General features: G+C 39.9%; 1 protein-coding gene across 1 annotated transcript; it reads right to left on the bottom strand.

The window, feature by feature from the left end:
• Positions 1-2,723: 2,723 nt before the first annotated feature.
• LOC124256400 (ras-related protein M-Ras-like) lies at positions 2,724-8,502 on the bottom strand. Its single transcript, XM_046690410.1, has 5 exons — positions 7,700-8,502; positions 5,855-6,008; positions 4,908-5,007; positions 4,014-4,093; positions 2,724-3,388 (listed from the first exon to the last, which is right to left on the bottom strand). The coding sequence occupies exons 1-5, from the start codon at positions 7,884-7,886 to the stop codon at positions 3,316-3,318; spliced, it is 594 nt and encodes a 197-aa protein (XP_046546366.1). The 5' UTR covers positions 7,887-8,502; the 3' UTR covers positions 2,724-3,315.
• Positions 8,503-14,354: the final 5,852 nt, after the last annotated feature.

The raw sequence follows: 14,354 nt of genomic DNA, 5'->3' as shown, positions 1-14,354 counted from the left end.
TTGGCTGAAACACTTACAGTGAAAAGAGACACGCCCCATGGTCCAGCCACGGGTACAGTAACACAGTCATGATCTACATGGCACATACAATATATGTCATCAACAAGAGCAACAAAATCTGACCAGGGATCATCTCAAAAGCCTTTCTGGTATTTACATACACTTGAAGGAAACAGGTAACAGTTTCACATTAATTTCATGTAACAATTTAGGCAAGAACTCATCTGTGCCTATGATGATGAATAGACAATACTGTTACACTATGCATGAAATTGAGTTAAACATGTTCAAAATAACTTTAATCTTTGTTAAAATTTGTTATAATTAAAATCAAAATGTATATTTGTTGAGAAATGGTCATTAGTTGAGAGGAAATGAGGTTTACAGTGACATCGTAGTTTAAACTAATACAAGTTTTACAAAGCTGGCATACAGATACCATGATAGTTTAGAATGGATACCCCCCCCAGCACAGTGAATTGACTACGAGCCAACTAGTCCTGGTTTTGTATCCGATATAGTCAGCCAGGGCAATAATAATTTCCATCTTTTGATGTTTGAATGACACAAACATCTCTGGTATAAAAATAATAAAGTTATCCTTTTATTTCCGTTATAAAGAGTCACATTAATACTCAACATCTTGCATATAATAATTTCTTAAAAAGAAAACTAGTTTACTTAGTTCAGTTCTGTAACATATAACACTGGTTTCACTTCACAAAATAAAGGTCAAAACTGTTTGTAAGACTTTTGATATGATCCCTCAAGTTACAATAATCTTTGTAATCATTGTAAAAGTTTGGCAAAATACATATATGGAATATAATGGCATTTGATATTAATCCCTGGTTCTTTATATTCAACACGGACAACATCTAGAAACTATCATGGACAATGCTGACATTTTCAGCTAAGATATATCTATCTACAAACCCTCGACACGGAACAACAGCATATTGGAATTGCATCATACAGGCTTGACATCAATTCAATCACATTCAACCAGTCAGGATATACGTCTCTATATCACCCATGATTAATGTGTTACGTACATTATAAAGTTATCCTGAACTTTGGGATGATTGGTTCCAAATGGGAGCCAAATGATACAGGATACATCTTGTGTTACAGTAACCATGGTAACTATGAGATTATATCATCAGAAGAAGAATCGTCAGAATAAAAAAACGAAATTTGTCATTTAATGAATTAGGGCTGTTACATTTTGCATGACAATGGCAAAGAACTCACTATCGCCAAAGTGTAGTGGTAGCTGGAACCAAGATCTGACTTTAACGAGATTCTACACCACATTACTGACTGCAGACTGCAATCAAGTTATGACATAAGGGACTGTTCATAATTTATGGCTAGGGGTTGGGGGTTTGTTGTGATGATTTAAAGTGGGGGTCACCCATTTTGTTCTGGGGAGCTAGGAGGTCAGACATTTTGTACACATGTACTATAGGGGGGGTCAGCAATTTTGTACATAAATATATGTTTAAAATTATGCTTAGAAATTACCGAAGCGGAGGGGGTCATTGATTTTGTACATGACATGCAGGGGTGGGTGGGGTGTTTCACTTATTTTGTACATGAATTTAGGGGAGTGGGTGGGGGTGGTGTGTCATTCACATTGTACATGCTTCTACATAAAAATCATCATCAACCCCTAGAAATAAATTATGAACGGTCCCTAAGATTAGTATTTTGCATATGTAATTGTTCCTCGGACAGTGGATGGTTCCTGTTAAAGTGTGAGAGTAACAATAGCCCAGATAGCATTCAGACGTTGGCCCAATGTTGGCAATGGTTTTGCCAACATTGCCAACGTAGGGCCAACGTCCAAATGCTGGAGTCTGTTTATGTGAAGCAATCAAATCATGAGACTTCTCATGAGTCCAGGCCAACTTACTTGTGATCACAGCAAAGACTGCTATAAGTCTATATTCCAGCATGAGTGCCACAATGACTTCATTTAAGGGCGTCACAATGACTTCATTTAAGTGCACTCAGTCCATCCACAATGCCTGCTACAATAATCCTAAGTTTAGACTTAAGTTGGACTACGGAGATCTAGTCAGTCGGAGGTAATGTTAACAGTACAGACGTTACAGTCGGAGGTAATGTTAACAGTACAGACGTTACAGTTTTCTCCCTTCTTTTTGTGGAATGCTACAAAGGAATGTTCATAATGGTTCACTATAAATTTTATGCTAATCCTAAATGTTATAAATCATCATCCTAATTTCATTAAATGTCCCACACTTAACAAGATAAATACTTATAGGGTTTCTGGTAGGTAAAAGTCCCAAACTGGTGTTGTTGAACATTTCTTGCAGACATTCTATACCATTTACATTAACGATGGCACTAAAAACTGGGATTTATCAAAGCCTACCCTGAGGCCAATATCTCAAGAACTAAAGACCTTCCAGCCAAGGGCTTGTAAATACAGTCCACAACAAACTCTTGTAGCATCCTGATACGCAGTATCCAGTAGTGCTGTAACAATGCATCGAACGATCGATGGATTGCAATTGTTAAGTCTCCGATAGTAATTAATCGATGGTAGAAACGAAAAACTATCGATGCATCGATAGTATGTGTGACAATCGATAGTTTAGTAATTCACTTCCGTTGATAAATACGCAGCTCAAAATACAGGAAGTACCTGATTCATTCACTTTGAGTTATCTGCCCCTATTACCTCTTAAACAAACATGGCGGCAAACATGACATGCGACTCAGAGTTTGAAATTGTGAATAACAATAAGTCTATAATTTAACTGTTTACTTGATCTGGGTTTCAAGTTTCTTGCCAGTTTGTAAAAGAGACTACTTCAACTCGTTTATATCGCATATAACTATACATTCATTTGGGAAATGACTTCAAATGAGACAATTCAAGGAGAAAAAAACTAATGCAACAGTATTGCAATAGTTGGTCGCAATAGACTATGGCTATTACAATAGTTGTTTCCCCATCAATAGTCACTCTCAGTATCCAGTACAACAGTAGAATGCAACTCCATGTCCAGCTCATGTCAATCCAACACATACGATTAAACCCCGTAAATTCAATGTGATGTCCTAAGGCAACTGGGTTTCAGAGTTGTCGGTCTACAAAAAACTACACAAAATATTGGATGACTTCATACATCTAAGCCACTATATACACATTTCACTGACACATCTTCTATCCGATCAAGATAAAGGATCACCAGCAATCCTTTACAGATCAGACAATGAAAAGCATTCATGACAATGATTGACAGACATCAAAGGTTTGATGACAATGATTGACAGAAATCAAAGGATTGAACACTTCCTCTGCTTACTTCTTCTTCTGTTTCTTTGTTTCTTCAAATCTATTGGCTGTGACCTGCAGTATGGAAAAAGTAACCTTAAGTGAGGGAGTGAGTTTAGTTTTACGCCGCACTCAGCAATATTCCAGCTATATGGCGGCGGTCTGTAAATAATCGAGTCTGCACCAAATAATCCAGTGATCAACAGTATGAGCATCGATCTGCGCAATTGGGAACCTATGACATGTGTCAACCAAGTCAGCGAGCCTGACCACCCGATCCCGTTAGTCGCCTTTTATGACAAGAATGGGTTGCTGAAGACCTATTCTACCCCGGATCTTCACGGGACTGTAACCTTAAGAAATTTGTTCATTAGGGTTTTACAACATGCAGAAATGTGCATCCAGTATGCAGAAATGTATAGAATGGACACAGAAAAATATACATATTGCATCCCCTTGAACACAATAATATTCACTTTTCAAAAGTTGTGAGAAGAAATATAAAGTTCATTTGATTAAAGTGAGTGAGTGAGTAAGGTTTAGTTTTACGCGTCTTTTAGCAATATTCCAGCAATATCACGGCAGGGGACACCAGAAATTGGTTCACACATTGTACCCATGTCGGGAATTGAAACCAGGTCTACGACGAGACGAGCGGCCACTTTAACCACTTGGTTACCTCACTGCCACTGAAACGTACCTGATAACTCGGACCACTTCATGGAAGGCAAAGTCTACATTAAGGGGAGGGTCCTTAGCACTTGTTTCAATGTAGGTAATCTGCAATACAAAAGACATACATATACACAGGCATTTTGCTTCAGACAAACATCATCCAGCTTGTTTAATGATTTGGTCAATCTGCAGTCTCACAAAGCACTGTATGTAAGCATAATTGACAAGGTAACAGTATATACATTTATACATATTTTACCCAAATACTCAGAGTATCTACAGTTATCCCTACTTAGACTAGTATATGTTTCAGGTTATAGTCTGTTTGCAGTGAAAACGTACTGGTGAATTTCACTTTAAACAAAAATGTAAATAGAATAAAGTGAAATTAAGATTGCGAATCCTCATAATTCTACCTTGCGAATTGAAAATTTAAATCTTAGATTTTTATTCAACTTAGGAAAAAAGTTGTTTAACAAACGATCATAGTTTCAAATCACTTACCGGTATAATGGTTTGTATTACAAGGGGTAAGCGCAGTAGTTGGAACAGTGAAACAAATGCACGTGCGGTACGTGATGAGCGTTAACTTAGACCAACCCTCCTTGTTCTCAGTGTTTCACTTAATGTGCATACCCCCTTGTAATACAAACCAATAATAAAGATTTGAAACTATGATCGTTTGTTAAACAACTTTTATCCTAAGTTGAATAAAATTCTGAGATTTAAATTTTCAAATGGCAAGGTAAAATTATAAGGATTCGCAACCTTAATGTCACTTTATTTGATTTACTTTTTTGTTTAAAGTGAAATTCATCGGTACGTTTTCACCGCAAACAGACTATAAGTATAATCCCTCTAACAGCACTAATATACACGGGATTATCTCCCCTGCACATGCTGAATATGTGAAACCTACACGCAGCTCTGATGCGAGATCTCGCCCTAAGTCCTCACTGACTTTCCTCTGGTGCACTAAGTCCACTTTGTTGGCCACAAGGATCATGGGATAGTTGTTCCTGCAACCAAAGCAACAGTGAGTGAATACATGAATATGCATGAGCATCCGATTGTAGCCAAAGCACACATCATGTTCACAGAATGGCAACTAGAAAACTTCATGACAAAGGAGAAAATAATTAAATTTAGATCCTGAACAATGGCGGTAGAAAATCTCTCTGAGCTTCTTATTACAGAAGACACTGAATAGAAATTGAACAGGTTTTTCTTATGTTGAATTAATGACTAAATAAAATACAAGTGACTATTAAATTTCATTGAAGCAATTTCAGGAACCAAAAATATTACAGGCCATGCCCACTGACAGAATACTGTTTGCTGATTGGCTGATAACAGAATGGGCAGGGCTTGTGTAGCTTTACTGCACGTAATGATGTCACTGATTTCATACTGATGTCTACATTTCCATTGTTCATGATCAAAAGAGCAGTCTGTGAAGCTAACATTCTTGATATTTATCTAAAAGAATTAACTTCCAATGTTTTTGCAGATCTTTGCTTTTGAAACCTATAAAGTCACATGATATTGTACTAACAGTAATCAAATTTTAAATAAATCACACAAACATATCACAATGTTATACAGGGGTGAGGTGAGTGAGTATGGTTTTACGCCAATTTCAGTATAAATTCCAGCAATATCACAGCAGTGGACACCAAAAATGGTCTTTACACACTGTACCCATATGCAGAATCGAACTCAGGTCTTCCATGTGACAATCGAATGCTTTAACCACCCTGCCCTGCGTTACATGTACTACATCGTACACTTTAGTTTATCCGTGTGACACCCACTAAAAGTTTGAAAGCAGAATTACCATGATTATTATTAATATGTTCCATTTACCTGTCTTTTACCCGTAATATTTGAGTGTGGAAGTTCCTGATGTTTTCAAAGCTTTGTTTGTCTGTGACGGAGTAGACAAGGAGGAATCCGTCCCCCTTCCTCATATATTGCTCCCTCATCGCACTAAATTCCTCTTGCCCAGCCGTGTCCAGCACTGCAACATCAATAAACATCCGTAAACATGTGAAATAGTAAATGTCAGAAAACTAAATGTATACTATGTCAATAAACAGAAAATGACTGTAAACATAAATAGTGAGCGAGTTTAGTTTAGCTTTTAGCAATATTCCAGCAATATCACGGCGGGGGACACCAGAAATGGGCTTCACACATTGTAGTATTTTTTCGTACCCATGTGGGGAATTGAACTCGGATCATCTGCATGACGAGCGAACGCTTTAACCACTAGGCTACCCCATGGCCCAAATATTTGTGACATTACCAAGTACCATAATTGAACAACAATTATGATAAATATTTGTGACACTACCAAATACCATAGTGTTTGACAGAATATAGAGAAATCGTGGCCCTTATCCCAAATACTCCTTCTTCAATCAACCAGACTCTAAACAAACTTCATCAACATTATCCCACTGACCATGAAGTAGTGTTTGGAATTGGTTAAAATCTCATAATTGATGATTGGTTCATTACAAATGATAAATCATCAAAAATAATGGAGGTGGGGTTCAAATTGAACATGCTGACTAGCATGTTCGGAACATAAATTCAACCATGACTTGGAACCAGATTATGAAATGAAACAGACAAACCAACCTTGTAAAAAATATTGTTGATGCAAACAAGTGTTCCCAAAATTGTTTGTGTTCCATTATGAGTAAACGTAATCGATTGCTTGGTCGTTTAGTCACAGTGACCAATCTTCGATTATTTCAATTAATCGGACCACCACTACCATGCAGACACTGAAAGTGGCTCGTACTTAGAGCATGAACATGGATATTGATAGAATAATAACACCTGCTGACAAAATTATGCTTCATTTGTGGAGACATTAAAACAAGTGTTTGATTAAGGAATTTAAGTGGCATGTTTGGCTGGAACTTGCTAGTGAGTAAAACTTGTGTGTACTGGTCAATTTAAAAAGAAGAAATAGCACATCATCAAGATCATAAGCTAACGAATAGTGAGGAGATATGATACGGTGTTTAAGGCAGGTTTCAAGGTAATTACACCAATATATTACACATTTGGATGCGCTCAGAAATGCCTGTTATATAATGTTTACAGTGTTTGTGTACTGAGCCTCCATGTAGCTGGAATATTGCTGAGTGTGGCGTAAAACTAAACTCACTGACTGAGTATGCAGTGATCCAAAGTTTAACAAGGAATCCCCACTCAAACAGAGTATATTGATTCCTGGAGTGACCAGTCCTTTCACTGTTCATAACCCAGTGTTGGACCATATTGTCAGTAATGTCACATCATTTGAACCACTGTCTTTCTGCACTACTGGCACGTACACTACCCGCTAGACCATGGTGGCATTTGGTGTGGACATGATAAGCATTGCAATGTACCAAAAAGGCATCAACACTACCTACTGCATTAGTATCTGAAATTAGGAACTAACAATAGAATAAGCCACGGTAACATCATTATCCGTTGAAAGATCTGAGTTTCATTTACGAATATGTATATATCAGTATGGGATCAGCCTGACAACATGACAGAGAAGCTAATGTCGTACTTGTAGAATGCTTGTGTCACTGGACATGCTGGAAAGATACCATGACTCATTCCTATTAGTATTAGCCAATCTCCTCCATGAAAGAAACACACACTTCTAATGGAGAAGAAGAAGCTCCTGTGACAACTTACCGTCCAGAATACACCACTGCCCGTCAATATCCGTGTGTTGAATGTATGAATCTTCAATTGTCGGATCATAATCCTGAACAAACATTTTTTGAAAGAACTGTATAGTAAGGGCTGACTTGCCCACACCACCATCGCCGACCACCACCAATTTGAAAGTGACCAAGTTATCGTGAGGTGCCTTCGACATCGTTTTGCCTTCTTGCACAGCCTGTGTTTCGGTAACTAACCAAACCGGAGCATTTAAAAACCTCTTCGCTGTTAGTGTATCTATCCAGTCAGGTTTGTAGTGTGTATTTGGCCATTATTTCGTCCCAACTCTACCAGTGTAAGAGACTGTATGTGTGAAAGCTTTGCTACTTCCTGTACACCGTCCTTGACCTTCAAACACTTGCTCACTTCCGGAAACGCACTTCCTGATGACGAAAGGAGTTGTCCTTTCTCGGTCGGTAAGGCCTCCGTGCCGTCTTGTGCCAATCGCTTGGTTCGCAGGTCGAGCCCACTGTGAGCCGAAGTGTGACTTTTCAACAAAACTTGTTTTCTCTTCCGCACAACCTAATGAGAAGGTCAAACAACTTTTATGCGTCGTCGTTTTTCCCCTCTTTCACGGTTTAAGATCCACAGAAAGTATTCACGAAGTTGAATAACGCAGTGTGACTGACTTCATAGACCGAATATTGTCACTAATAACTTGATCAGTGTATTTAACTTGTCACGGTTATTTCACAAGTTCTACAGAAATAGACCGTAGTTCGTGTTGCCTGTCTGCAGTATTCGAACTCTATGGCCCAACTGGATTCACCCGACCTATATATTCGTGTATTATAGTGACTTCTATATTTAAGTTTGATTTGATTGGATAAGCTGGCGGGGATAACACCCGTAAATACCACAGCTGAACGCGGCGGGGCGTACATAGCAAATACCGGATCAACGAAGCTATCAACACACGCTCTAGACTTGCACAAGTCTCCTGGACACAAATTTAACTTCTGAGTATACACATTTACGACCACAAACCGTACGGTTTGAATTAGTGATGATTTGAGACCGAACTGCAGAATTCTATCTGATCTAATATATGGTACTCCAAAGAAGTTAAGGGCAACCTAATTTTCACATATTACATTAGCTCGACGTTCGATTCCTCACATCTTTACAATGTGTGAAGTCATTTCTGGTGTCTCCCACTGTGATATTGCTGGATTATTGCTAAAGGGGAGTAAAACTAAACTCACTCACCCATTCAGTAATAGGAAAGAATCTTTTCTTCTTTTGTGTAATATATATAGACGGATAGAAAGGGAGTAGAGTGTTCCAAAGAACATTGTGGACACCCTTTCTTAGTCATATATAGCACTGATGTGTATTTTGTTTATATATACTACCCATCAAAAGTTTAGACTCACTTAAAGCACTCACTATATGTTATGTATATGTATGTGGTTACATCGAAGATGAATTTCTCCACCAACTTGGGGGGAACCAACTGAAAACCTTATGCAGATGAATTGCACAAGGATGATGCTTCAAATTGCGAAAGGCATGAGCAAATGTCGTGCATGTGAACAGATTCGTTTTGGTGTAAAGTTTTGTTAAGAATTCGCCAATTTTCACAGATTTTAATCATTTACTGAACTCATGACAATAATCTTTTCAATGTTACGAATATGTTTTACAATACACCAGTTCATAACTAAACAGTACCTTTAAACAGTATGGAATATTTTGCAAAAAGCTAGTTTAGAACAGTGGACAAGTAAGTGGCTACATTTACACTAGTGAGTCTAAACTTTTGATGGGTAGTATACATGTATATATCTTTTTTACAGGCAAACATCCATTTTTCGAACTAGTCAATTTGTCACACGTCGGTCAGAGTGGGCAAGTGGATAGAGCGTCTGCCCAGAACGCGGAAGGTCAATGGTTCGATCCCCCCGTCATAACACAACGACTATTAAATCTGGTATTTTTGTTACCCTGCCTGGCGTTCGCTGATTAATCAAGGTGGTTATAAAGGATCAGCCTGTTTTATTTGTTTGTTTGTTGTTTAACGCCGCACTAAGCAATAATCCAACTGTATTGCGGCGGTATGTAAATAATCAAGTCTGGACCAGACAATCCAGTGATCAACAGCATGAGCATCGATCTACGCAACTGGGATACACAGACCGCCGTCATATAGCTGAGTGTGGCGTTAAACAACAAACCAACCAACCAGCATGCCATTGCATCCCATTTGCATAGATCGATGCTCATGATGTTGATCACTGGATTGTCTGATCCAGACTCGATTATTTACAGACCACCCCCATGTAGCTGGACTATTGTTGAGCGTGGCGTTAAACAACGAAAAAAACAAGATGTCATCGTATCCCAATTGCATAGATCGAAACTCATACAGTTGATCACTGGATTGTCTGATCCAGACTTGATTATCTACAGACCCCCGCCATATAGCTGGAATATTGCTAAGTGCAGCCCCACCTCATCACGTCCCGTGTTGGTAAACTGGTTTAAGGTGCAATACATTCTGGTTGTACTGTGGCCGCCTGGAAGTTATCAAGTTTTGACCAAGCAGCTCAGTGACCTAGTCCGCCCAGATTATATGATGCACAATAATTATCCCACATTGTTACATTAACATCATAAATTTTATAGTTAATATTGTGCAGAGTTGCGCCCCTTGAGCACGCCAGAAACCAAGGCGGGTTCGAATTCCGATGAAGTCTCAAGGTTTTTCAGCACTTTATCCGTGCTTGTTGGTTTACATCCTAAGGTACATGTACATGGCATACACACATCATTTCGGGCATTCCTTCAACATTATGGGGATATTGTAACTGAAATACGTTTCAAAGTCCAGTTTGCGCTCTCATTGCGGTTAGTTTGGTTGAGATTGAAATTACAGTTGCGTCCCTTGCTCGTGCAAGGATCCGATGATTATTGGCTTGTCTCCGAAGCAGTAAGCTCGTACGACTTTTGCAACTAACAGCTGACTCGCAGTAGTATAGTAAAACAATATTTAATATGGCGCAAAACCCAGCTCTCATATATTCAGACGTACGTACGCACGCACGCGAGCACATACATACACACACGCGCATACTTAGGTAACCCTCACCTTACTGTCAGAATGGCCTCGAGAAAGTCTAGCCACGCACAAAAAAGTGGGCCAAGTAAAGAGCGTGCATAGCTATGCATTAATATCAACCTGTGATACGAAGAGTGAGTGGGCCGGAAATCTGACAATGCTTTCATTATATTCTTGCTGTCTGAAGTTGAAAGAACGTCATGAAGAATTAGTCGAGTGGGCATCCTGTTATCACGTTCCATACACCCGAGCAACACGCGCTTTGCTCGGTATGTGGTGGCGATGGTTGTCTACACCTTTCATGATGAGGTTTGATTAAAATTCCTTTCGCCAAAGATATCTTAGCATTAAATTATATTTGATAAAAGAAAATATTTAAAAGGGGATACATGGATTGACAAGTGCATATATACATACACATATGCATATTTATTAAGTTATTTATTTATTTATTTAATTTTTTTTAAGGGGTGTGGTTAGAGAGTGACATGGTTTATTTATTAATTTATTTCATTATCATATTTATTCAATCTATCATCCAGTCATTCATTCTTTCATACATTATTTATTTATTTACTTACTTAAGAGGTGTGGTTAGTGAGTGAGATGGTTTATTTATCAATGTATTTAATTATATTTATTCAATCTATCGTCCAGTCATTCATTCTGTCATGCATTATTCATTTATTCATTTATTTATTTTTTTTTTTTATTTTTTATTTATTTGTGGTTAGTGAGTGAGTTGGTTCCATTCTGCGTTCCTTGATCTAGAAGGAAAGTCCCTATCGATGCACCTCTACCGGTACCATAATTACGTTGAGTGAGGATGGACGCATATTTTCTTTAGATAATGTTTAATGATCAATAAACTAGCGGATGACATTCTCTGCTTGATGGACTTGGTGGATTGGACACTTAAGTAATAATAAGAGGTACTCGTTTTCAACTGTCTCAATCTCGCAGGTACGTTTATGCCCAGGCTACAATTACAGAGCGGAAATGTACCTGTTTGCGCCTTAAGACAACATTCACTCATATATACTTTGAAGAGACTAGGACCGCCTCCGTGGTGTAGTGGTTAGAGCGTCCGCCCGGAGAGCGGAAGGTCGCGGGTTCGATCCCCGACCGCGTCATACCAAAAGACGTTATATGGTATTGTTGTCCCTGCCTGTTGGGCATTATTCATGCTGGTCACTCGCAGTCAGTATAATGTGTCTGAGTGGGGTATTCATGCTTCACTGCGGCATGGTATCACAGTGGGCTATCACTATAAAACCAGCTTCAGTCTGGGCTAGTACAAGCAGCCGCACATACACATACACACGCATGCACGTCGTCATATGAGCGAAATATTCCCAAGCACGACGTTAAACCCAATTTCACCTCACCTCACCTTGAAGAGACTAACTATTTAACCACATTTGAACCATTCGATGGTATATTATGCAATTAGCACTGATTTGTAAACAACAAAAGCTCTTCACAAAGGCTTACGATTATCAACTTGTTTGAATAAGTGTGTTTTGTCACCTGGCTGAAAACAATGAAGACTGTGCAACTGCACTAGAACGTACACTATGTACACCTAATTATTCTTTTCAATAATTTTCCCAACCCGGTCCTGATCTCATTACTGTACTGATTCAGATTTGGGGCCAAGTACTACTTGACACTGCGCCCTATTCCAGTATAGGGTCACGCTTTACTATGTCATACATTGGGCAAATATATGGGTCATCTCAAAAATAGTTTTCGTCATTGTCATATGTTCAATAACTGCAAATAAGACTGAGATACCGTTATGTGTTTACGCACGCACGCACGCACATATTCAGGGTTTGTACAAATGTAAATAATTAATATCTCCCGTGGATTAGTCGATGTATGTAACAACAGAAACGCTAACGCAATATCAAGCACTGCGTCTTATAAAGCATTACAAGGGCGAGCCATATCGCCTGCAGTGGCATGGCAGTGATGTTGTAACCGACTTTGTGCGCCGTAGAAACGATTGTGATTTAACAAACTGCGTCATGACGTGGTCGGGTTACACAACCGATGTATAAGAGTCACAACGTTGATCTACCGAAGATTTAGCTGCCTGACCCCTTATGAAAAATAGGAGCCAATCCCATTTTCAGCTGGTTGTCAAGGAACAAACATGTGGGGTGACACAGGGTGTTGCACCTTTGTTTGAGTGACTGATTCAAGGGCTCCACTAAGTTTCTTTGAACAGGGACTTGCATTAAAAGGGGACTCACTAGACATATTATTCAGGACATCCGGTGAACATTGTTTTGTAAATATGAGTATTTTCCCCAGTATTTCTATAACAGGCTTTTTTCACCCCGATATTGATAAAAATATTAAGCCTTTTCGGTTTACCCCCAAATAAATTATTTATCTGATGTCCTGAAAGAAAGGAATTTCATTGCTTATACATACATGTATTTGTTTACTAGAAAAATGACATCACTATTTGGTGATAGTCAGTGATACCATAAGGGTACACGGTTACAACGTTACCGTGACACATGTGCCATTGGAAAAGAGCCAGGCTTTCCTTAGCAGTTATCTGTTGTAGGTTGCAAGTAGACGCTCACTTTTCCTCGAACTGTTATCGCTGCTACCCGATGTCGCCACTCGGAGATCTTCCCGCGCTCGCCTTGTGGCCCCTGTGCAGCCCTAACAAGACGGCCCAATGTAGCTCTAAGAAGGTGGACTCAGTGTAGCTCTAACAGGCGCCCCCTGTGTAGCCCTAACAAGACGGCCCAATGTAGCTCTAAGAAGGTGGACTCAGTGTAGCTCCAACAGGCGGCCCCTGTGTAGCCCTAACAAGACGGCCCAATGTAGCTCTAAGAAGGTGGACTCAGTGTAGCTCCAACAGGCGCCCCCTGTGTAGCCCTAACAAGACGGCCCAATGTAGCTCTAAGAAGGTGGACTCAGTGTAGCTCCAACAGGCGGCCCCTGTGTAGCCCTAACAAGACGGCCCAATGTAGCTCTAAGAAGGTGGACTCAGTGTAGCTCCAACAGACGGCCCCTGTGTAGCTCTAACAGGCGCCCCCTGTGTAGCCCTAACAAGACGGCCCAATGTAGCTCTAAGAAGGTGGACTCAGTGTAGCTCCAACAGACGGCCCCTGTGTAGCTCTAACAGGCGCCCCCTGTGTAGCCCTAACAAGACGGTGCCCAAGTGTAGCTCTAAGAAGGTGGACTCAGTGTAGCTCCAACAGGCGGCCCCTGTGTAGCTCTAACAGGCGCCCCCTGTGTAGCCCTAACAAGACGGCCCAATGTAGCTCTAAGAAGGTGGACTCAGTGTAGCTCCAACAGGCGGCCCCTGTGTAGCCCTAACAAGACGGTCCAATGTAGCTCTAAGAAGGTGGACTCAGTGTAGCTCTAACAGGCGGCCCCTGTGTAGCCCTAACAAGACGGCCCAATGTAGCTCTAAGAAGGTGGACTCAGTGTAGCTCCAACAGGCGGCCCCTGTGTAGCTCTAACAGGCGGCCCCTGTGTAGCTCTAACAGGCGCCCCCTGTGTAGCTCTAAGACGGTGAACTTAGTGTAGCTC

This window comes from Haliotis rubra, unplaced genomic scaffold (genome assembly GCF_003918875.1).
Source record: "Haliotis rubra isolate DU_JTF1 unplaced genomic scaffold, ASM391887v1 Scf627, whole genome shotgun sequence".
NCBI classification, from domain to species: domain Eukaryota; kingdom Metazoa; phylum Mollusca; class Gastropoda; order Lepetellida; family Haliotidae; genus Haliotis; species Haliotis rubra.
The sequence above is the reverse complement of the archived record's forward strand: the minus strand, read 5'-3'. Positions and strand labels throughout refer to the sequence as shown.

Bases quoted from the DNA above. Each gene is read 5' to 3' on its own strand.
- LOC124256400 (XM_046690410.1), bottom strand. From the start codon at position 7,886: ATGTCGAAGGCACCTCACGATAACTTGGTCACTTTCAAATTGGTGGTG. The intron at 6,009-7,699 runs GTAAGTTGTCAC...TTGATGTTGCAG, and splicing joins GCAGTGGTGTATTCTGGACG to TGCTGGACACGGCTGGGCAA. The intron at 3,389-4,013 runs GTACGTTTCAGT...TCCATACTGCAG, and splicing joins GAAGTGGTCCGAGTTATCAG to GTCACAGCCAATAGATTTGA.